Source organism: Lissotriton vulgaris, chromosome 11 (assembly GCF_964263255.1).
Source record: "Lissotriton vulgaris chromosome 11, aLisVul1.2, whole genome shotgun sequence".
Lineage (NCBI taxonomy): Eukaryota > Metazoa > Chordata > Amphibia > Caudata > Salamandridae > Lissotriton > Lissotriton vulgaris.
Genome location: NC_141699.1, coordinates 469,909,687 through 469,933,475, shown reverse-complemented (window position 1 = coordinate 469,933,475; position 23,789 = coordinate 469,909,687). Strand labels below are relative to the sequence as shown.

Below are 23,789 nucleotides of genomic sequence, written 5' to 3'. Positions count from 1 at the left end.
TTCCCACATTCGCAGTTACAGGGCAATGCGATATGGATGAACTGGTCAGGCAGGTTTGCGTACGCTTTTCCCCCAGCACCTCTAATACCGCTGGTTGCACGCAAGCTGAAGCAACACTCGATGACACTCATCCTGGTTGCTCCGACGTGGGCACGCCAGCCATGGTACACCATGCTAGTAGAACTTTCCGTGGTACCGCATTAAAGACTGCGATTAACACCCAGACTTTTAACGCAGAGCCAGTGGTGAAATTCAGCACCCAGATCCGCAACAGCTGAACCTGGCGATCTGGCTCCTGAAGTCTTAGAATTTGGCTACCTCAACTTGCCACCGGAATGCATGAACATCATCAAGGAGGCAAGATGACCCACAACCAGAGCATGTTATGCGGCTAAATGGAAGAGGTTTGTCATATATTGTAACAATAATGACATTAACCCACTGGATGCATCTATTCAAAACATTATCTGTTATTTGTTGCACTTATACAGATGTAATCTGGCGTAAATGTACATGTAAATTGATACTTTTATAGCGCACTACTCACCCGCAAGGGTCTTAAGGCGCTTGGACGAATACCGCTGTGGAACCCATCCTGGCTTTCCCTGTGAGGCGTCCACTCCTGGTCAGCCCCAAGGTGGAGGCCAGGCATCCTTAGCGTTGTGGGGGCCGTTGTGGAGATTAAGCAAGCTATTGCCGAGAGTTGCAGAGTGGGACTTCATGATTGGAATAGGCACCAAGGCGAGAATTATCAGGTCCGGGGAATTTTGAGCCCAAGACCCGCCGAGGCGGGGAATCGAACCCTGGTCCTGGGCTAGACATCTGCATCAGGGTCTGCCGCTCTAATCATTGAGCCACACTTCTCCGCGTACAGTTCCATTTTTATACATTTATCCGCAATAGCAGCTTATCTTCAAAACAGGCAGCACCTCTCACTATTCAGAGTGCCTGCCATTAAAGCTTTTCTGGAGGGACTCAAAAGAGTGATCCCTCCCAGACACCCACCTTCGCCTGTATGGAACCTGAATGTGGTCCTCACCAGACAGATGGGACCACCTTTTGAACCTCTACACTCTTGTGTGATTCAATTTCTTACCTGGAAAGTTGCTTTCCTAGTAGCCATTACCTCACTAAGAAGAGTTAGTGAACTCCAGGCACTAACCATTCAAGAGCCATTCATTCAGGTCCACGCAAATTGAGTTGTACTACGCACCAACCCTACGTTCATGCCTAAGGTGATTTCACAGTTTCAAATGAACCAAACCATAGAACTGCCTGTTTTCTATCCTAATCCAGAAAATGTCACAGAGAGATCTCTACCAGTCTGGCATCTGGGTGATAATTCTAAGGCAAGGACTATGCAGCTAGATCTAGTCTCTACCAGATAAGGTGTTGCTGAAGGTAAGTAGCTTATTCATTAAGCCCTTGACAACAGCTTTGATTTGGATTGAAAAGGATATTGTGACATCAAACGCCATGTTATTTGTGAACGTATATACTTGACTTCCCTTGTTTGGATGCCATATAATTGGGATGTGTTTTGGCTCGGTTTCACCAATAATGAGATCCCAGTGTTGGTACTGTTCAAATAAAGGACAGTTTCATTTTTCAGTGTAACATATTTTAAAGTTGTTGTGGGATTTTACTCTGTTCTTCCTGGGATTTATCCAGTGGGATGAGCATTTTGGACTCATCAACATATATTTAAAATGAAATGTGTGTTATCTAAGGACCTGAACTGCGGAGCTTCCTAAAGCAAACATGCAGTCTGGTACCAAGGTTCTTGAGAATCCTTTGTGGCATAATTATTAAAGTGTGAATTAAATAGCTGTGTGCCAATAGGGTATTCTGCTTTCCTTTTTTCATTATTGTCTTTTCTTCTTCTTTCTTTTGACAGGTATTTATTATTTCATTGATTGGGGACATCAAGTTCCAGCATTTTAATCCTGTACTTGAAACATACATTAATAAGCACTTCAGCGCCACCTTGGCATATATGTGAGTATGGCACATTAATTTGGAAATTCTCCCTTTACACTAGTTATAGGGAGCACTTCTCTTTCCAGCCACCACTGGGTCATGTGAAGCTGTATGTTAATAACTAATATCTTTGACAAATTTAGAAATACTATTCTCATGCTAACAATGTTGTTCTTTCTCTTATTTATTGGATGTACAAAGTTTATTGGAATTTGAATGAAGGATTTCTGCAAAGTTATGTATTCAATGGCACGTTTGGCTCTAGATACACATTCTCTGCATACTCCTGCCTTCAAGTGTTGGGCTCGGAGTTGTGCAACTTAAGGCACAGGTAGAATGACTCCTCCTCTTGGTGATATTGCGCATGGACATTGACTCTTTTGTTAGATTATTTTCTCTCCGCCTTCGAGTTCGGATGTGTGTGATTCTCCTCCATATTCCACTCAGTTTGGTATGAGTCTTCAGTCCTATCCTGTCTTCGATGTTATAGTTATCTTGATTGAAAAGTTCATTGGTTCAGACACCAACCAATCGCCCCTCGGGGTGCTGCCCTGTCTCAGACCTACAATTCCACATGCACTGTCAGTTCTGAGGATGTGTTCCAAATGGAAGGGACATCTTTTTGATTTTGCCCGCAGTGCCACGCCAAATATCCACATACTGAGCAACATCTGATGTGCAATCTTTGCTTTTCGCCTGATCATCGTGAGTCAGACTGCAACGCTTGCAAGTCTTTCTAGTTGAAAAAGACTCTCCGAGATAGAAGGGTGCATCGGCTAGAAATTTTATACTGAAGATGACACTCTCGATACTTTCGGGGAGGAGCATGCCCAGGAAGAGCTTGCTGCAGAGGAGGAAGAAGATGTTTTCTTCATCAAGGAAATTTCCGGCTCTGATGTGGAGGAGGAATTGGAGCACACCCTGCCACTGGTGCAGCACATGAGTACTTTCAACGAAGACTGTACTCGATCCACCCAAAAAGACTTCTAAACCCTCACCCTTTCCATTATTAGAGGTCGCTGGATCGCCACTGACACCTGCCTATTGTCTGATTTGAAAAAAGGTTTCGGATGTCCCGCCTTCCAGCCAGGCACCAAAAAGTTCCACCAAGGTTAAATACTCAGTTTCAGTACAAAAGGGGGTGGTGATGGACAGAGCACCTGAATCAATCAAACACTCACACCCAGTCAAAAGATCTGGGTTTACTCCATCACCGTTCTTTAGCCCACTCTGCCACCCCAGTTCAGACATGGCTATATGCAAATCAGTCTGACCCTGTGCCTCATGGGAACAGTCCAGCCCGAACTGCCAAGCCATGTCTTCCCTGGACCGGAAACAAGCTTCCGAGGACCGGTTTCTGGCATTCCAGCCGTCTTCAGCCCGGCTTGCTTGAATCCAGTGGCAAAGTGAGCAAGGGACTCACGTCTGAGCATACCTTTTGACTGGGTGTGAGTGTTTGATTGATTCAGATGCTCCGTCCATCACCACCCCTTTTTGTACCGCTTTTGGCCGCCATAAGTGTGGCAGGGTATGCTCAGACGTGAGTCCCTTGCTCACTTTGCCACTGGATTCAAGCAAGCCGGGCTGAAGACGGCTGGAATGCCAGAAACCGGTCCTCGGAAGCTTGTTTCCGGTCCAGGGAAGACATGGCTTGGCAGTTCAGGCTGGACTGTTCCCATGAGGCTCAGGGTCAGACTGATTTGCAAATAGCCATGTCTGAACTGGGGTGGCAGAGTGGGCTAAAGAATGGTGATGGATTAAACCCAGATCTTTTGACTGGGTGTGAGTGTTTGATTTATTCAGATGCTCCGTCCATCACCACCCCTTTTTGTAAATACTCAGTTTCGACCTCCTCGGAACAAACACAATCCTCTGTCTCAACCCCACATTTGAGACCGAATCGTCAACCGACCACAAATCCCTCGGTGCCAACCTAAAAACATTCTTTATCTTCCAAAGACTCGATTCTAAAAACATCTGACTCGAAAACCTCGAAGCTGTCTTCGGTTTCCATGTCTCCAGTCAGCAATTTCCTTGAAAAATGGACATTAAACAAAGAAAGATCAATATTCAAGAAGGCACTGGGTGAATATTTGCCCTTAACCTCACCTAAATTGCAGTTGGCTTTTGAGGATGCATTGGATTTGACTGTACCTCTCAAAAAGAGGACAAAGGATACCAGCCCTACTCATCATCTTGCACCACCACCACCCTCCTCCAGATCCCCTACCATCATCACCATGAACCCTACCATCATCAACACCTCCACCAGCCCCTCCTTCTTCTTCTAATCTCCACATCATGACCACATCGAGGCTGCACCTTCAGGGTCACAAATAAATAAATAAATAAAATAGGAGACCCAGAAGGGGCTCCTGATCCATGGGACACATATTATACAGATGCCAGCACTTCCAATGACCCAGAGCTTTATCCAGCCTAACCTTCCCGAAGATGCTAGTGCTTACCAGCAAGTTATTGCTAGGACAACTTATCGTGGGATTGAGCTACACAAGGAGTCTTTAGAGGATGGCTTCCTTTTTGTTACTCTTTCATCTACCTACACAGACACAGTTTCTGCCCATTCTTCCTGTACCAGTACGTGCCTGTGTTATTACTCCATGGGTTGATAAAAAGTACAAGGTGTCTTCCTCATATCCCCTTTTTTACGTAGTCAGGTACCACCAGACTCTACAGCTACTACCACAGCTCTTAAGAGAGCCAACGGTCAAGCAACTGGGGAATACACCACCTCCTGAAAAGGAGAGCAAAGATATTTATACTGCAGCAAAAAGAGTAGTGACCCAGGCATATATTCACTGGTGCATTGCCAACTCCCAAGCATAATTGCACGTTATGATAGCACCCATTGGGTTGAAATGGAAGAGCTGCTACAGGAACTCCCTGAAGAACATCGTAAGAGAGGGCAACAAATTGTGTCAGAGACCAGGCTATTGCCAACAATTAAATTAGATGTGCATTAGATGCAGCAGATACAGCTGCAAGGGTTATCAATACCAGTGTGCTCCGTGGGAGACATGCTTGGTTCAGATGTTCAGGTTTTAAACCAGAGGTCCAGCAGGCAGTTCCCAATATGCCATTCGACAAGAAACATCTCTTTGGGCCACAGGTGGACACCACATTAGACAAAATGAAAAAAAGGCATGGACACTGCTACAAATTCCTAAACTTAGAGGTTCCGGTCGCCTCTCTGGCTATAGGGGCAGATACAAATTCACCACTACAGACGCCTCCACTTTTCAGCAAAAGCAGGACTTGTTCAGGGTCTCCTTCAGAGGCGATAACAATAAGGGAAGAGGTAGGGGTTCTGTAGGTGGCTGGCTGCAGGACAAGGCGACTTTTGGTGCAGGATCTCTGGATACTGTAGACAGGCTGACAGGGCTGGGACTTAGTCAGTTATTTTCTACAGTCTCCTCTGCTGGGCGTCTTCATTTGTCCTTCTTCTTCGTAGGTTGCTGGTATCGCTCTTCTTGGTTCAGGGTTGCCCCCTAAATACCCAGGGGTCCAGAATTTTTTTGTTGTTGTTGAGATTTTTCAGGTGTATAGCAGTACTTCACCTCCAACGGGAAGGTAACGCCAAAATACAACAACATAAACATCATTCGAATATGCAGTTGTTCGTGAATCATACAGTCAGACATCACCTATCTTTTAGCTACATCAGTGGTTGTCAGCAATACATACAGGTACACAATAACATCACTCCATCTCTGTAGTTACAGTATCCTGAGTTTGTGAGCTAAGTAATTGGCGCAGAGGTTCCCATATGTCCTTTGGTTTGGAGGAGGTAGGAAGTTCCTCCCATATAACTCCAGGTTTTCGCTACAGTAGACCAAATCTTTGACCCAGTTGATTACAACTAGAGCATGTTATGCTGCACAATAGAAACGTTGTGTTTGCTTCTGCCAACCTAAGCAAATCAATCCCATCAAGTCCAAAGTACAGTACATCAGTTGCTATTTGCTACGTTTTCAAAAATCCAATTTAGTGTAAAAATCCATTAGGTTGCATCTTGCTGCCATAGCAGCATATCTCCAAAATAGTAATCATCTATCCCTCTTCAAAATTTCAGTCATTAAAACATTCATGGCAGGTCTCAAATGAGTTATTACAAATCGTGTACCTCCTTCACCTTCTTGGAACCTAAACATTGCACTTACTTGGCCCATGTGTCCTCCTTTTGAGCCTTTGCATTCATGTTCCATTCAATTTCTCTCAGGAAAAGTGGCATTTTTAATTGCCATTGTCTCACTCAGGCATGTTAGGAAGCTCCAGGCATTAACCTTAGAAGAACCCTTCTTTCAAATAAATTAAAACAAACTGGTTCTTTGTGCTAATCCTAAATTCCTACCTAAAGTAGTCTCTGTGTCACCTCAATCAATCCATTGATTTTCCTGTTTTTTTCTGATTTGTTAGCAGAAATCGCTCTTCACACTCTGAATGTAAAGAAAGCACTCATGTTTTACATAGATAGAACTAAAACTTTGAGGAAGATAAAACAACTCTTTTAGCCTTTTCTCTACCTCATAAAGGCAACCCTATATCCATGTCAGGCATAGTCAGATGCATTCAGACTTGTTACATCAAATCAAAATACCCTTACCTGTAACTTCCAGAGCACATTCCGCTTGTAAAAAGGGAGCAAATCTGGCATTATTGTGAGGATGTTTTAGCATGCCAACAAGCCAATGTAGGTGAGGCAGTGTTACGTACCCTTTACAAACTACTGCAACTCCCACATGCTAGCCACCTCTACTAAGGAGGGACTGCTTTACAGTCTATGCAGAGCATGTGTATCTGCTGCCACACATTCCATAAAACGTTTTATTTTACTTATCCTGTAAGTATCCGTTTGTGGCATATAGTGCTGTACATTCATATGCACCTGTGGCCATTGTAGTTACGTTTTACACATTTCTCTGATACATTCACATTTAGCATGGACATCTTTATTCTTGCATATTCTTCACACTCCTTTCTCACCCACCTGCAAGAAGCAATCTCACAAAGGAGTCGATGCACATGCGCAGTATCACCAGGAGGAGCAGTCTCTCTACCTCGTGACTCAAAATAATTCTTAGAAGAAAAACAAAGTTGTACTACTCTGAACCCAAAACTAAATGGCAGGAGTATGCAGAGCATGTGAATCTACAGCACTACGTACCACAAACAAATGCTTACAGGGTAAGTAACATCCTTATCGCAAACAATGCAACTAAGAAAGGAAGAGGATAATGTTATTGATGGACAGTTAAGTTCTAAATTTCATAACTGCAAATTACCAATGCTTCTCCTCAAATGATTCTGGTTTGTGCTTTACCTCTTACTGTATGGTGTATCTGGGTTTCGTTGGCTATTGCTAGGTGTTCTGTGTATTTTCTCTTGAACATTTGTGTGCATTTTTACTTAGTAGCTTGATTTGTTGCAAATTATGTGATGTTGTACAGCATTGGGTCTGTGAAAGATAATCTGCGAACCTTTGATGCATGTTTCTTAAGGGTATTGATTAAACAAAAATCAATTGAGGGGCGTTATACATACTTGAAATAAAAGTTTGAACTATGTTGCACCCCTGCGTGCTTCCTTTATAGCTGCCAGACACGTTTCTCAAAGAGGAAACGGTCCAACAGGAACAGCTTCCTCTCTGCAAGTAACTCACAACCTCCTTTTGGGGGGTTGGTAACTTTTCAAGGCTTTGCAAACTTAATTGCAGTCTCAAACCATTGATCAATCTAATTGCAGTTTGTAATTAGAAAGATATGCCCATTCACATCCCTCTTAACTGTTATACAGAATAGTCACAAAACCCGTTTTACAATTCAGAAAGGCTTTTCTAAATCACAAAGTGGGATCAGTACACTGTAACAGCCTTTTGCTTTTGGCAAAACCTGTGATTTTGCAAATCCCCCAGTTTGTCACTGGAAAATTGTTTTGTGCAATTTCATTTATTTTCTGACTGACTGCTTGTGAGGGATAAGAAAGGCCAATGATAGTTGTCAGTGGGGACTATTATGAAGTTCAGGTGCATGAATATATTAGAGTTGTGTGGATGAATAGGAACAGCCAGATGGAGTGGAGGGGGGGGCAAAGGAATAAAAGTGGGGCAGAAAATGAGGAATGGGAGAACTGTCTAGAATAGATGGCAGAGCTCAGTGACACGTACTGGGATTTGTACAATTTTGAGAAGGACTTGAAGAGGGCAAGAAAAAATAGAGCAGGAAAAGTGTGATACAGTGTGTAAGAAAACTATGTAATGCAGAGGTTGGGGGGAAGTTGTAGGTTAAGGGATATGCAAGGAGCTGAAAATGAGAAGAGAAATAAAGTGAAGGAAAGGAAAGGACTCCTATACGGTCACTTGGAACAGATACATGGTCCTTGGAAATTAATGTGGAGAGACAGAAGACAAAGTAATACCATGATAAAAAGTTTTAAGATGCCCTAAAAAGTTAACACTATACTTGCCTTCCTTGTTAGCAGTGAATGTTGTATTGCTGTGTGTTCCAAACTAACAATTATTGGGCACATTAATGAGTCATTTAAAACCTAGATGCAAATGATTAAAGCCCTTAAGGCTGTTAAGAAACTATGTTAACATTCTGTGGAAGTGGCTTATTCTTCGATCATTTGCTCTTCCTTATCCAGAAAACTCACCAAAGTACTCAACAGTTATGTTGGCAATGCAGAAGATTCCACTCAGAGTGATCTGCTCTTCGCTTCTCTGAAAGCTCTTAAGTATCTCTTCCGCTTCATAGTACAATCCCGCATACTATATTTGAGGTAAGCACCATTTTTCAACTGACAAGACCTTAAAAAATAACTTGGAGGTAAGCAGTTATGTATGATTGGCCCCTGAACAATGTACTCTGTCCCAGTTTCTTAATCTTACTTTAAGTTGCTCTCTGGCACACAGAGTATCCTGAAGGTAACCCAGTTTCAGAATTTTACTAAATATCTGTTGTAAATTCTTTATGCAAACATCATGTTACCACTTACATCATGACCCCTATTTCGGCAATAATATTTTCAATCAAGATATTTGTACTCTTTAAATCAAAGTTAGTGTTAGAATTAAGAAGAGGTGGACAACTCCACATTTAGTTTCTTGAGTGGGACCAATAAGCTCTGGGAATGCATGAGCTGTACGACTTTGCCAAAATATAATTGTTCTGGCAAGCACAGGAAATGCTTGCAAGAAACAATTTCTGACCAGGATCTTGCAGGACCTTTGCCATCTCAGCAGTTACTACAGTAAATTTTGAGGCAATGTACGTAAAATAGTTTGGATCTTAAGAGAAAATGTGTTTGTATAGATATTTTAAATATTGCATTGTCTGCCACTTTTGCACTCTAGTCAAGAAAAGTTATGTGCCTGCAGCCTGATATTTATATAATCTATTACTTGGTACTGATCAGAGGCTCCCAACCCGTCCATTTTCCATCTAGAGCTGTAGTATTATCATGACAAATTATAATGAAACTTTATATAGCCACGATTTGCCTATATCAACATTTTAGTTTCCAATTCTGTCTATATATCAATAATCTGATTATTCTTATAATGCTTTCTTGACTACTGCCTGAAAAGATTATCTTCTTGCTACATTAGGAAGTGTTGTATTCACTGAAAACAGACTGTTGAGAGCTTCCTTCATTTCAAGGGCTGAAGTTCCCTTTGTCTTCATATTTCCTCTGCTGGTCTCTTGATGTTAGTCTCTGGCTTGAAAACTCCTCTGAGGATCTGGAGGGTACATTACACCACTGTACATAGACTCAGGTGCATTATTTCTTAATCGCTTGATTAAAGATTCATATTGTACCGGTACTGAATATGCATGAAATTCCCCTACCGCCAACCCCAGCATATATGTTGTCATGCTGTTCTCTGAGGCAAAACCTTTTTTTAGTCCTAGAAACAACAGCTCCGTTTTAGTTGTGTCTTTAACTAAAGGATCGCAAGATACATTTTTGAGGAAAACATTTTCTTTGACTTAAATTTCCGGTGATGTTTTCTGCTGGAGCAAGACATGGATTTAGATGCAGTGCCATGTTTTTGTTCCCATTTGCAGCATTGGCCTCAAAGTTTGAAGGCAATGTGTTTTGTCTATCTTGGATGGTGAGGGGTACATATAGAGTTGCTTGATCTCACACATGCTTCGCTGAAATTAGTGATACCTTTCCTACATACATCATCCTCATGAGCTATGAAAGAATTTCTCATTAGGTGTGTAATTGTGTTATAGAGCTGTCATGTCCACAGTATTGTCTATCTGGCTCAATGGATCATCCTATAGCCTTATATAACTTGTGTTTGGTCAGTTTGTTTCCAGTTTTTTACTCTGATTAAATCTGTAATTTTTTAATGAGGTTGTATAGTGGACAAATAGAAATATTTTACGGACTCCATGAGGTTGACCCAATCCCTTATGTAATACGTACTACATGTAAATGAGTATCATTAGTCAGATCTAGCCTCGTATTTACTCTGCCTGCTGCGGCATGGTAGTACAAAAGTGTATTCAGAGCATAAACATTCTTTGATTTTTTTTTTTGCCTAGGAAGTGGTCTTACGTTGTGCATATTAGCAGTGGGACAGAATCTAGAGTGCATAGTATTGCATTTCCAAGAGTATGCTTAACAGTTTAAAATTGTCATAAATCTGTTCAAACTCTTTTCTATTGGCAAATTCCTCACAATAAAGCCAGTATAATAGCACAGTTGGTTAATAATGTCACTCCTGTGAGCTTTGTATTACTTGTGGGTTCACAGATTAGAATACTCGTGGGCTCAACTCAGCCCTTCATGCTTCTGAGGGCAAACCGATAAACTGTTTGTTAGTATTATATTAGCATGTCTGCTTTCCTCTCCTGAGACTTCAATGAGTATGCGCTGTTCACAAGTCCTGAAAAACTGTTCTTTCACTGGTGTTTCAGAAGGAGATTACATTTGATGAAATCTGTAGGTAATCTACATAGTTGAATATATGCATGAATGCATATATATAATATTTGTATAGTGTAAGCCTAGCCAGAACAAAGCATAGTGCTTTACACTGTTAGATCAAAGATACAGTGAGTGAGTGACTGGAAAGATAGCTAAGCTCTGGAAGCAGACCTAGACTTGTTCGGCATCTTGATGTTTAGAACAGTTACACTGGTGAAGTCCAGTTTGAGCTTGCAGTGATGCAAAAAGGGTGGACCTTCTATCTCTTCTGTTGTCTCCATCCCTGTTTAGTACAGGATGGACTCCGCCCCCCCCCCCCCTTGACATAGCAGCCCTTTACATAAGCTCCCATATTAAAGATTATACAGCTACAACATAGGCTCTATAAAGCTTTCCATCTTCAGGTATTTAGTTATGCATATGTAGTACTGAAAATACACAAAGATGGCTAACAGCACAGAGTCTGAACTTACCATGTGTTATGCGCTGTCTGTTTTGCTTAGGTTTTACGGAAAAAGCGAGGATGGCGATGAGTTTAATAACGCCATCAGGAAACTTTTCCTGTCATTCAATGTCTTGATGGATCGACCACTGGAAGAGGCTGTCAAGATTAAGGTTGGTGTGTCATGGATCCAATAAGGATATTTTTTCCTGTGTAAAGTCAAGATTGGCTTTTGAATGAAGTAATTGAATTAGAAAGATCATCAGTATACCATTATGAGCATCAAACGTGACATTGAAGTACAACTCAACTAAACTACTCTTTATATCCGAATAGGGCGCTGCCTTAAAGTACCTTCCAAACATCATCAATGACGTCAAGTTAGTGTTTGACCCTGTTGAACTAAGGTAATGGCTTTTAGCAAGGAGAAATAATAATTGTAAAATGTTTTAAACTTTGGCTAATTATACTGCAGCTGATGAAAATAATTTCTTGGCCTAACAGGATGGTCATCCCAGTAAAATGTGTCACAAAAATGTTAGCATGCCAGATCAAAGCAAATTATAGTTTTCATTCAGTGGGTTTGAAGTGGAGTTTATTTAGCATTATTAGGATTTAAGAAATTCAAGGTATTTATATTCTGTATATTTGATCGAAATATTTAATTTGGTGTATGTTATCACAGTTTTAAAATTCAATGAAGAAGAAAGCACTTTGGCATGCTCTAAGCCTTCATCAACTTTTAAAGATTACATTTATGTCACTTTGCAGTGCTACTTGTGATTGTTGAAGCAAATTCCCAAGTGGCCCATTTAGGAGCAAAACCTATTTCTTTTTATTCCTGGATGCCGGGAATTGCTAAATTGGCCTTATTGGTCCTGATTTTTGCAATTCGTAATGCATTAACGGTCCAAAACCAGATTCATTCCTATCACTTGTTGACTTTATGCTTGTTTTTGACTCTGTACAGCACTCCACTTACCTTTGAATAGGTGTGTGCTATTGAAATGCCACATGCATACATACATACACACTAAAATATTAGAGAAAATACTATTTTTGCTGTTGTAGTTGACAGATTCCTAACTTGTGCGATGTCATGTAAAGCATATATTTTTTACCAATGCACATTGGTAAAAGCTTTTAAGGACATGTGCTGGGAGTGGGGGCGGCGGCGTAGTAGTGGGGTGAGGTGGTAAAATAAAGATGTTAATCACAATGTTTGTCTTCTAGTATTCTGTTCAGCAAATTTATCCAAAGTATACCAGATAATCAGCTGGTGCATCAGAAACTGACCTGTATGACCAAGATAGTGGAGAGTGAGCTCTTTCGACAGTCGGGTGAGTACCAGGAGGAGTTACTGCCTGATGCTTTTTACCTGCATTTATGTATCACTCCGAAACCAGGTAGCAAGTGTATCCTCTATTTGAAGATACATATCCATGTGAAAATTCTTGTTATTTTATAAGGCATGGAAGCATTAAGCTTATGATTATTATGGAATATGTGACAATAGAGTACATGTTAAGTTAATACATGAAACACAAGAGATTAGAAATACATATAAATATTAATGCATACAATATTTAAAAAATCACAAACCTTACAGTGCTCATGTAATCAATCCAGTGGTAGATCTCATTGAACCTCAACTGCACATGGTCGGTATGATGGTCGTCTAAGTCCACTATAGAGTCTTGTATGGGACGGAAACAAGGGTGGGGCCTAATGTATTGCATAACCTACTAAACCCATACATCTCTTACTTTTAAAACTCAGGCCTGGTCCAGTCAAGTCTTGTATGGTACAGGGAACTCCTCAGGGTAAGGCTCCTTTCTGGATTGCTCAAATCGGTTTAACATAGATAATAATGTTTCTTAGTTGACATACTAGAGGACGAAATGAATTTCAAAGTGTAGTTTCAACCATATTTGCTTTCCCTCTAGGGTAATCAACGGATAATTGTTAGATGGAATCAGATGGAAATTTCGGAAGGTTTCAATACTACTCTTTCTGTTTTAGTGTGAACACATCCTGAAATCACAGAATAATAAACAGTCAATATATATAATTACTTAAAATAATTAGTTAGTCGCAACCGTGTACGGTGTTTGTTTGAGTGAGCTAACACTCCCTAAATGTAACAGTGTAATAAATAGTTTTACATCAATTTTCTACATCTTGCACCATAATTATGGATAGTCTTACATTCATAAATAAAAGTAGACAGCATACTATACAAATTAAATATCAATCAATGTTTTTCCCGTTGTAGGCCTGGGTTAACAGCTTATCTTTCTGCAAACCGATTGCTTGCTTTATGCCGTTATTTGACATATTTTGGTCAGTCTCTGTTAGCCATTGGCTTGAGAGATTGTAATTCACATAGTCCATCAGCCCAGAAGAGTATTTTTGTCTCAATAGGGATATAGCCTGCTTGGTGTACCGCTCCACCTCCTGTGGAATTTATTCATTGCAATGTATTTTACATCTAAATCGTACATTAAGCCACCATGCATTTTGTCTTATTTCATTCTTCAACTCACACATGAACTGTATACAGAACGGGTATTAAATACTTTGTTCATGACTCAAGTGAGTAAGTTCCAAATTGATTTTTTTTATCACATTAGAGTATCTTCGGGTCAGAATTAAGGGTGGGCGTAGTTCGCGAAGTAGCGCTACGTGAAGTGCACTTCGCACTACGTGAACTTCACGTAGCACTACGCGAGCTGCGTAATAGCATGTTCGCACTGTGCAAGATGCGTTTTCAGTGATTGCACATTGCGGACAAGCATCCAGCACTGTGTGAATCATTGAAAAGGGCATCTTGCTTAGTGCGAGCTGTAGTTTTCTGCTGGCCGAGTAGATTTTTACTCGAGCGGCAACTTTCTCAACGCGAACTGGTAATTTCTCATCGCGAGCGGTCGCGAGCATACGCAACCACTCTCAATGAGAAACCTGACATCCCCGCGTTGAGCATCTTGCCGGGATGTCATTTTGCTTGCTCGCGGTCGCGAACATGACGTTGAGGACCGCGAACAAGCAAAAAATGACCGCTGCACTACGCTACGCTTCACTACACGTGTTTGCACTGTGCTAGGTGCAGCTCGCGTAGTGCGAAGTTGCGCAAACTACGCGAGCGTAGCGTAGTGCTTCACCCAGGGTTAGTCAGAATGCACAAATGCAATAAACAGAGAGATGATGTGTGTATGAGGTGAACCCATGTTAGATATCCCTAAAATATAACATCTTCATGCCCAGACCAAAACACTCTTTAAATACTATTTTTTACAAAATAAATTAACACCAAACAACTCAAGGGCTCTTCCTTGAGCAAACGTCAACTTTTGTGCCAAGGTTGGTGTAATTCAGTTCAGCTTTTTTCCGTATTAAGATGCAAAGACTCCTATGGGAGTTATAAAGGGAAATATCACTCTTTGGACCTTACTTTTTTTGGGCCATGTTTGGCTGATCTGCTAGAAAGTTGCCACAAGAAAACAAATTGGGTGCATTGTTTAACGAAATAGTTTGTGCAGATTTGTCGAACAGTGCTGAAGTTAATAGCAAAACATAAAAACACCTTTTTACACAAGCACTATTGTCATCCGATAATTCATACATACATATGTATAAATATGTGTGTGTATAAATATATAATGCCTGAGTGTGTGTGTGTGCGCACATGTGTGAATCTGTTGGAAAATATGGGTAGTCAGCCACATTGTGAAGAACTCAATAAGTCAAGACCACCTCTCTACAGACCCAGATTTTGTAGTTCAGGTGCACTGCTGATGTCTCCTTCTTTTTCACAGAATGCAGAGATGCTCTCCTTCCTCTGTTGATCGACCAACTCAGTGGCCAACTAGACGACTATTCTAACAAGCCAGACCACGATGCCAGTTCGCAGCTACTTAGCAACATTCTGGAAGTTCTGGACCGGAAAGACGTGGTAAGGGGAGGGGAACACATGTGTATATGCAAAAAATAGGGAGGCATAAAGCCAAAACCAAAGAACAAAACTTGATTTCTAATCAGACTTCTGTACTGCTTCTGCATTGATATATGAAACATAGAAGCCGATGGGGCTAATAAGGACCATTTAATCTTCCTAGTGTACTTCCTATTTTTCATGTACAGGTTAGCCTATTTTATCGCAGTTTATTGAGCATCACTGCAGATCTGTGCTTGTAACTGGTATATTTCAGAGGAAAATCAATTTGAGCCAATTTGGCCTTGACATAATGAGTCCAATTAATTTCAAAAGCACCCCTTATTAATAATTTATAGTTGTATTTGAAGTGGTTATTATATAATTGGCCAAGGTTAAAATCTGGTTTGCCTTTGTCCTTGTTTTCTGCTTTTGCTCTCTGACTGACATTGGCCATTTCAAATACATTTTCTGTGCCTAGCTTCACAAATACTGCTTAGAAGCTGTTTATTTGAAAGACTCTTTCTTGAGCTTGTAGCTAGTGGAGTGCTTACCATTTTGGATGATTCAGTCCATCTATTAAAAGATATGGACAATTTGAATGATGAGTATGATGGTGAATGAGAATGCTTGGAGTCAGCTGCTTTTGGTACTTTTGGTGAGTTGGGTTGACTCTTTTGGACTGGCATGGAATCTTTCAGAACAGTTTGACTCTCAATCTTCAAACCTGGAATTCTACTGGACTAGGATACCAGTGAGTAGCACCACTGATGCAGGCTTTTTTTAATCGAAAGTATTTCTTTCTCAGGCTAAACAAAAAGGCTTAGAGAGTGAGGAGCTTAAACCTAAAATATGTTGGCTATAATTTTCCCTATGGAGTGCTCTTCTCTCATGTCTAACTAGTGCCACCATAAGAACAAGGTCCAACCAGAGCAGTGGCAGGAAACAGCAGAATATGGCAAGGGCGTTAATCTTTGTTTTTACTGCATTTGTTTAAAAATAACAAAAAGTAGCATTAAATCAGGGGTAGTATGGTTAAACAAAAATGTGCAGCTGTAGATTGAACCATATTCTCCCTTCTCTGTCTAAAAAGCCAACTCAGTGAGGAGATGGCATTTAAAGACTTGAGAATATTTTAAATCCTACATCATTGTGCATATGCTTTATGAGAATCCTTCACTATCACCAAGAACTGTGTTTTAATACATTTTTGAAATCCGATTCTGCATCTAAAATACTTTTGTTCCCCAGGGTCTCACAGCAATGCATATTCAGATGATCATGGAGCGCTTACTGCGAAGGGTGAACAGGACTGTGATTGGGATGAGCAGACAGTCAGCGCACATAGTAAGATTTCACTTTATTTAATATAGGGTTTCTATTTTTCTAGCTACTGTAGTTATATGAGGGGAATGCACCCACATTAAGTTAAACAAAATTCAACAAAACATAAAACCGAACAAATTGACTTTGAACCAATTTGGTCTACGTCTTTCAGAGTGTAACAATTGGTTGTAGAGTGTTATGAGAAATGCTGTGATTCTCTAGGGAAAAAAACAAAAGGAACAAATGATGGACTGTATGCTGAACAATGCAAACATTCACCCCCAGTCACAAAGATCTGGGTTTAATCCATTGTTCTTTTGCTCACCATGCCACCCCAGTCTGGACCTAGGCATATGCAAATCATTCTTAACCCTTCTCCTTATGGGAACGGTCCAGCCCGATCTGCCAAGCCAGGTCCTCCCTGGACTGGAAACCAGTATCCTAGGACAGGTTTCAGGGAATCCCCAATCATCAGCCAGGCTAGCTTGAATCTAATGGTGCAGTGAACATGGGACCCACGTCTGGGCATACCCTTCCCACTTAGGGCACAAAATCAAAAGGAACAAATGAAGGACGGAATGCTGAACAATGCAAACATTCACCCCCAGTCACAAAGAGCAGGGTCAAGACTGATTTGCATGTGGCTGGGTTAAAACTGAAATGGCACAGGTGGGCAAAAAAACTATGGATTTAGGCCCAGATCTCTGTACTTGGGTGAATGTTTGACATTGTTGAACATTCTATTTATCAATTGTTCTTTTTGCATTTGTCATCCTGAGTGGGACGGGTATGCCCAGATGTGGGTCCCGTGCTGTCCATGCCACTGGTGTCAAGCTAGTCTGGCTGATGAGGGTTGAAACCGCGAAACCGGTCCCATGTCCACATCACCAAATGCATCAGCAAAGCTGCTCCATGGTGGATCTTTTTGGATAAGATTCAGATCAAGAGGAATCTAACGCGCCGAAAGCCGATGCCGAAGTGGAGGAAGAACACATCACCGTGTCTGAAGCGGACTCCAATGTTGAAGACCAAATCACACCAGGTCAATATATCGTGAGTACAGAGACTTTGTTTCCAGCACCCCGCTTTTGGGCCCGGTGCCGAAACATAAAGGAAAGCCTTCGGGCTTGGGCTCGAGTCGGCCTTATATTGGCACCGAACAGAAAGCTTCAGTGCCAAAATCCAAACATGTCCTGGTATTTGGTCCATCTTTATCCAAGACTAAATCTTCTGAGCCGTAAAGTTCTGGGCCAAATCTTTTGACGGCGAAAATGGCAAGTAAAGAAAAGTCTCTTTCTAAAGAACTTCGGTCCAACGTTCTATCTTTGGATCCGAAGCAAAAAGAGCTGGAAATAAAGCCAGATACTGGACATATCATTGATAGATTGCCTGAAAAGAGGAAATTGGGACTCTAGGAAGATTACCACATACATTTGAAGAGGAAAAATGTTGGCACTAACCCTTACCCACCCTACATTCCATCTCCTCCACTGATTCAACTGACGAAGCAGGGATTATTTTCGAGATTTACCTTACAAACCCTTAGAATCCCTGGTCGACTGGATCTCTTAAGTCTGCATGAAAGTGTAAAGGAAGTCTCTAATTTCATGCATATGATGATTTACCAATGACCCAGTATTCCAACCCAAAGGATCACTGACTACAATGTCAAGTTTAAATATTTATTACAAAGCCAAAAACAACTGAACATACAAGTACCTCAGCAAGAGGTTCAAAAAGTAAACTTGCACTAATACAAACATAATCCTACGCAGTAGTCTCAGGCGACTAAAAATAAAAAGCAAAGTCAATTCCAAAAGCATTAGGCATACAATAATCGTTCCAACTTGAAGTTTGAACTGCATTTACAAAAGGAAGGGAAAAAAATGATTAGTCTGTCCCTACACTAACTCTAAGATGACATCCCTACTCAACGTCCTCCCAGGCAAGAGAAAAAGATGTCAGCAGTGAAGACCTCCTCAGAAGTACATTCACCTTTCAATAAGTAGCCTAGCTACTAAGCTCGTTCTAAGATGCTCCTTCCTACACCCTCTCCTGCCTGCTAACCTGAAGATCTCCTACATCTCTATTCAATCCAAAACTGCTCCCGCTCTCTAACCCAACTAAGGTCTGCTCTTCTCTAAGTCTCCTCTAATTCTACCTTCACCCTCGGTGTGCTGTTCCTAATATAAAACCCCTGTGAGAAAGTGGCTCTATGTATACTGGACTAGAATGAAGTACAGTGTGTATAGAGTCCACCAACCCCAGAGGTATAACAGAGGTTAAAGTCAGAACTGACCTTACTCTCCAAAGTGGTAGCTTGGTCGAGCAGTAAGGCAGTACCAGAGGACAGTGTAAAGAATTTGTTGTACACACTCAGTCCGCAAAAGGTTTCACACACTCAAGGACTGAACTCCAGGCCAATTGTTTTTATATCCACAGATATAGGTGTTTTATTTTTAGAACCAACAGTTATAAAACTATACTTTTCTTGTTATGAGTTCTCTCATGTAATTACTTTGCAAAGGAGCAAAAAAGTTTGTGCACACAATTAATACAGTATTGACAGTAAGCAACACAATCCTAAAACACACTATAGCATTGAGCTCAATAGGTTGAATGAATGAATGAAATAAAATGTATAGTACGCAACTAAAACCCGGAGGCATCAAGGCGCCTAACAAAACAGAACAAAACATAGAAAGGCAGAACACAACTACGAGTATGACTTCGCAAAAAGCCGAGTTTTCAGAGCCTTTCTGAATGACTGCATGGTGGGAAGGGACTTAAGATCCCCCGGAAGAGTGTTCCACCACTTAGGTGCCAGGGTGGAGAAGGCTTTGCCACCCCATTTAGCTCTACGGATGCGGGGCACTGATAAAAGAGATTTGTCGCTGGAGCGTAGATTCCTCGAGGGGCTATAGGGAGACAGGATGGATCCGATCCCAGTGGCACTACCTCTGGCCAAAGCCCCATAGGTCATACACAATGTTTTAAAGAGGATCCGGTCTTCAATGGGGAGCCAGTGTAGTGATTTTCTGGCGGATGTGGCCGAGGCGCGTCTAGGCAGGTCTAAAACAAATTTGGCCGCCGCGTTCTGGACCATTTGCAGACGCTGCAGCAGACCCTTGTTTAGTCCTGCATACAGCGCATTACAATAGTCCAGACGGGAGCCAATGAGTGCAATCACTATCTGTTTTCTGGCCTGCTGAGAGAGATAGTGTCTGATCTTCCTCAATACATGGATAATACCCCAACAGGTTGAGACTGTCCTATTGACCTGTTGACGCATGCTGAGGGTGGGGTCAATCAGAACTCCTAGATTTTTAGCTGATATAGCAGGGTTAGGACAGGCTCCCAGAGAGTCCGGCCACCAATCCGCCGACCATGTCTCTTCCTTTCCTCCGAACACCATGACCTCCGTCTTCTCCCCGTTTAATTTCAATGAATTGTGAATCATCCATTGAGCGACTGCCTCCATGCAAGATCTAAAGTTGGAGGCAGCCGAACTGGCCGACAGGGAGAGAGAGACGAGGATCTGGGTGTCGTCGGCGTAGGAAACTACCTCCATCCCGAAAGATCTTATGAGTCTGGCATTTTCCACATGTAAATACAGTTGATTACTATATCGATTACTTTAGTAGTCCCAGGACTAAATCTGAGACTCAGTCCTGGCGTCTAAGCGGAAACCAGGTTAGCAAAAACGTTTTAGTTACATAGTGAATTTTCATGAATATAAAGCGGTTTTAAAAGTTCACACTTAGAAACTTTTCAAAGGAAATCTGACAATGTTATTCAATGGGAGAAAATTCAGGTTGCAGGTAAAGTACGATCATGTTACTTTTGTAACCCACCACTGGTCTCCTAGGGCCAGCACTGGGGTCTTAACTCAAAACAGGTAGGTAATTGCGTTTCAGTATTTCGTGTGATTTTTTAAAGAATATTTCAAGTTTTGAAAAGTAGACTTTTTAAAGAAATTTAATAGAAAAGCAGACAATGGGTTCCTATGGAGAAAATACAGATTACTAGTAACCCCGCTAGGGATTACTTTTGCTGTTCAGTATTGGGCTGAAAGGTACAGCACTGGCTTCTCCCCTGATCACAGGCTAGCAGGCCACGCGGCTGTGGGAGCTGGGCTCCTGGTCATTTGCTCAGGGCAAGGGGGAAGTAGGATAGGACTCAGGGGTCACAGCCAGCGGCACTCAGGCGGCTGGGTGCAGGGTGCTTTTGAGCCATCGGGCGCTCAATGTTATCCAACGCGAAAGGTAAAAAGGAACAAAGGCTGCAGGCTCTGGGATGGAGACTCTCCAGGGGTGACCAGCACTTTGAGAGGTAAGTTGGGATCTTGGAGCACAGATAAGTACCCCAAAGGGCGGTACAGGGGGCTGTAGGGCGCCGGGTGCAGGGTGTCGGAAAAGCTTACCCTCTGCTAGTCGCGGTTGGGGTGGCCTCTGGTTCTGAGTCTACAGGCGCCGTCTGGTTCGTTGAGGACGGTCTTTGAGCACTAGACTTCCAGTCCCAGTCGCCGGGGGATGTTAAAACCTTCTGCTGAAGCAATCTACAAGTGCAACTCTAATATGGCACGTTTAAATCTAATGCAACATTTCACATATAAGCAACAACTTTCCAACTTTACCCAAAGCATTTCCTTTAATAAACGCACTGCATTAGTCTTTGGGTTTACATAAGCACACAACTACATATTGCACTGATCTCGGCCTAATACTACATTTCTAATGTCACATACATTACTATGGTCTTATAAATATGCGGGTGCTAACTACTGGGGATTATAATGCACCCCTACAATTTTCAAGATAAGACGGCGCTCTATCAGTCCTCCCCTTTGATGACCTGTGTCATCACAAACTACACCATGCTTGGGAAAGAACCAAATTAAATAGAACTTGTCGCCATTCCTCCTCTTCTGAGCATTTCCATGTTCTTAAGGTTCTGATATTGACTGTCCTGCAGTCTCTCTATTCGTCTCTCTTGCCCTCTCAATGATCTCTCCAGTCTACTTGACTTATACCACTTGTAAGCTCTCACTAAACCCCACAATCCAATCACACATGCCACAACTATAATGATAGGTTTCAAGATATAACCAAGAATTCCTTTGCCAAGGTTCGCAAACCAACTCCCCACTTTGCCAAATCCTTTTCCAACTTTCTCCCAAACAGTCTCTTCAGTCAAATCTTTAATCTCGTAATGAATCGCAGTGATATTACTTATATATTTCTCCAGATCTTTGCTGTTGTCTGGTATATAAGTGCAACATTCTTGGACCTTCAAAAGCTTGCAGACTCCTCCCTCTTTTGCTAGAAGAACATTTAAAGCAAGACAATTCTGTAAAACCACAGTCCTTATCGATAACATCTCTCCTTCAAACAACACCAACGACTTAGCTGTGTTTATTGACCATTCGTCCACAACAGGCACCAACCTTCCAATCTTCACATAATTCAAAATGACTCCCAAACTTGGTATCATCGCTCCAAATATATCTACAACTATAGCTCCTGCACTTTCACCTCGCTTCACTCTTACATGCTGTCCTCCTTCTAGGAGCTCAAAATCTTCTGTATGATAAATCTTGGGGAAAATGATCGCTAAATAACATGTACCATACCATTTCGCAGGCAACCTTACATAGGAATTCCTCCCACAAACAAAATACACAGTCAGAATTACTTGCACCACACTTTGCATAAAGTCCTTTACATAATACTCCAACGTAAAAGTATGCTTACACGTGGTATGACCCACATTAACATTCTCATAATATGTCTGTGGTCGAAGTACGCACAACATCCCTTTCTGTACCTCATCCAAAGCTATCGGACCATAACTCCCCTTCGACTTGTGCAACTTCTCTTCATCTGTCCAATCCACTTTACCCTGTCCTGAATCTTTCAACTGCTTTTGTTTCCTGTATCTATCTTCTACTTGATTTATGAATTGCTTCTCCGTATCTGACAACAGACACGTCAGATTATGGCGATGAGCATAAGAGGTATCCAACTCTTGAGTAGGAATAAAATACGTTCTAAGTCTATCCTCTGTCTTGTAATAATCATACTTATTCAAATGCTTGTGAGCTGGTACTTCAGGAAGAACTGCATTATAATTCAAAAAGAAATACTCAAAATGATTTCGACCATAGAAAATGCTAAGCAACAAACTACATGAGATACCATATGACAATGGAAGGTGATGGTATCTAATACCCTCATCTACTGAAGCAGGCAGTTGCATACACACGTAACAGTCCTTTTCATCCTTTGCATCAATATACTCCTATAACAACTTAGCATATGCATTAAGCTTAAAATCACCTTTAGACAGGTCTACATGTAATCTACAACTCTCTTCTAGTAGCAAAGCTCTTTCGTCTCCTAGTCTGACCTCTTTCTTGCTAGGAGTAGTAGGTGTCGGTGTTCCCTCTACCTCCACTGCCTGCTCATGTGGTACTAAATATGAAACTACAACTACTAGAATAATGAAGAGTGTCACTTCTCCTACAAGTGTGCCTACAATGCACCTAGCTCTACGATTCGGGTTTCCAGCCTCCATGGTCCCAGGACTCCTTTTAATTCTTTATTGAGCAACAGCACACAAAAGTCACTTATTCTTCCTTTCCAATTTCCTTGAAGCACTCGAACCACACCTCAGAGGCTGAAAGTCCCCTTTCTGATTTCAGTTTCGTATTTACAACTCCGTCCCCTATGGGAAGTCCCTAAGTTTCTTCTTCTTCCACTCAGACCTAAGTTATTTACATCAGCTCATTTACAACAAAGTCTCTTTATTCCAAGATAACATTCCCTCCAACAGCTTCTAAAACATGCTGTAAAAGTTCAAGACAAAGAACAATTGATTCGTGAGATGGTACTTCTGTTCCAAATGTAGGAAAAATCAGTCTATTCAAAATCAAATAGCGAATTCTGCTCAAATACGGTGGATTCGGAACTGTGATGGTCAGTACCCCTTCAATTTCCAGTCCTGGTACCAACACCACCACATCCAACTTCACGTTAGGGCTGGTACTAACCACTGTCACTGCCTTCACTCTCCCGGACCTCAGTACTCCTGGCATCAGTCACGATGTATGACCACTCGGGAGAAGAGTACTTGCGGCTAGGCACTCTT

The 23,789-nt window shown here is 41.6% G+C and overlaps 1 protein-coding gene across 1 annotated transcript in view; it reads left to right on the top strand.

Annotated features, from left to right (window-relative positions):
* DOCK5 (dedicator of cytokinesis 5) overlaps window positions 1-23,789 on the top strand; it is a 581,227-nt gene that overhangs the window by 232,178 nt on the left and 325,260 nt on the right. The window contains exons 15-21 of the mRNA XM_086942489.1: window positions 1,898-1,998; window positions 8,644-8,778; window positions 11,445-11,556; window positions 11,720-11,790; window positions 12,617-12,723; window positions 15,199-15,335; window positions 16,566-16,661. Of these exons, the coding sequence (XP_086798615.1) occupies window positions 1,898-1,998; window positions 8,644-8,778; window positions 11,445-11,556; window positions 11,720-11,790; window positions 12,617-12,723; window positions 15,199-15,335; window positions 16,566-16,661 (759 nt within the window). The remainder of the gene's footprint in view (window positions 1-1,897; window positions 1,999-8,643; window positions 8,779-11,444; window positions 11,557-11,719; window positions 11,791-12,616; window positions 12,724-15,198; window positions 15,336-16,565; window positions 16,662-23,789) is intronic.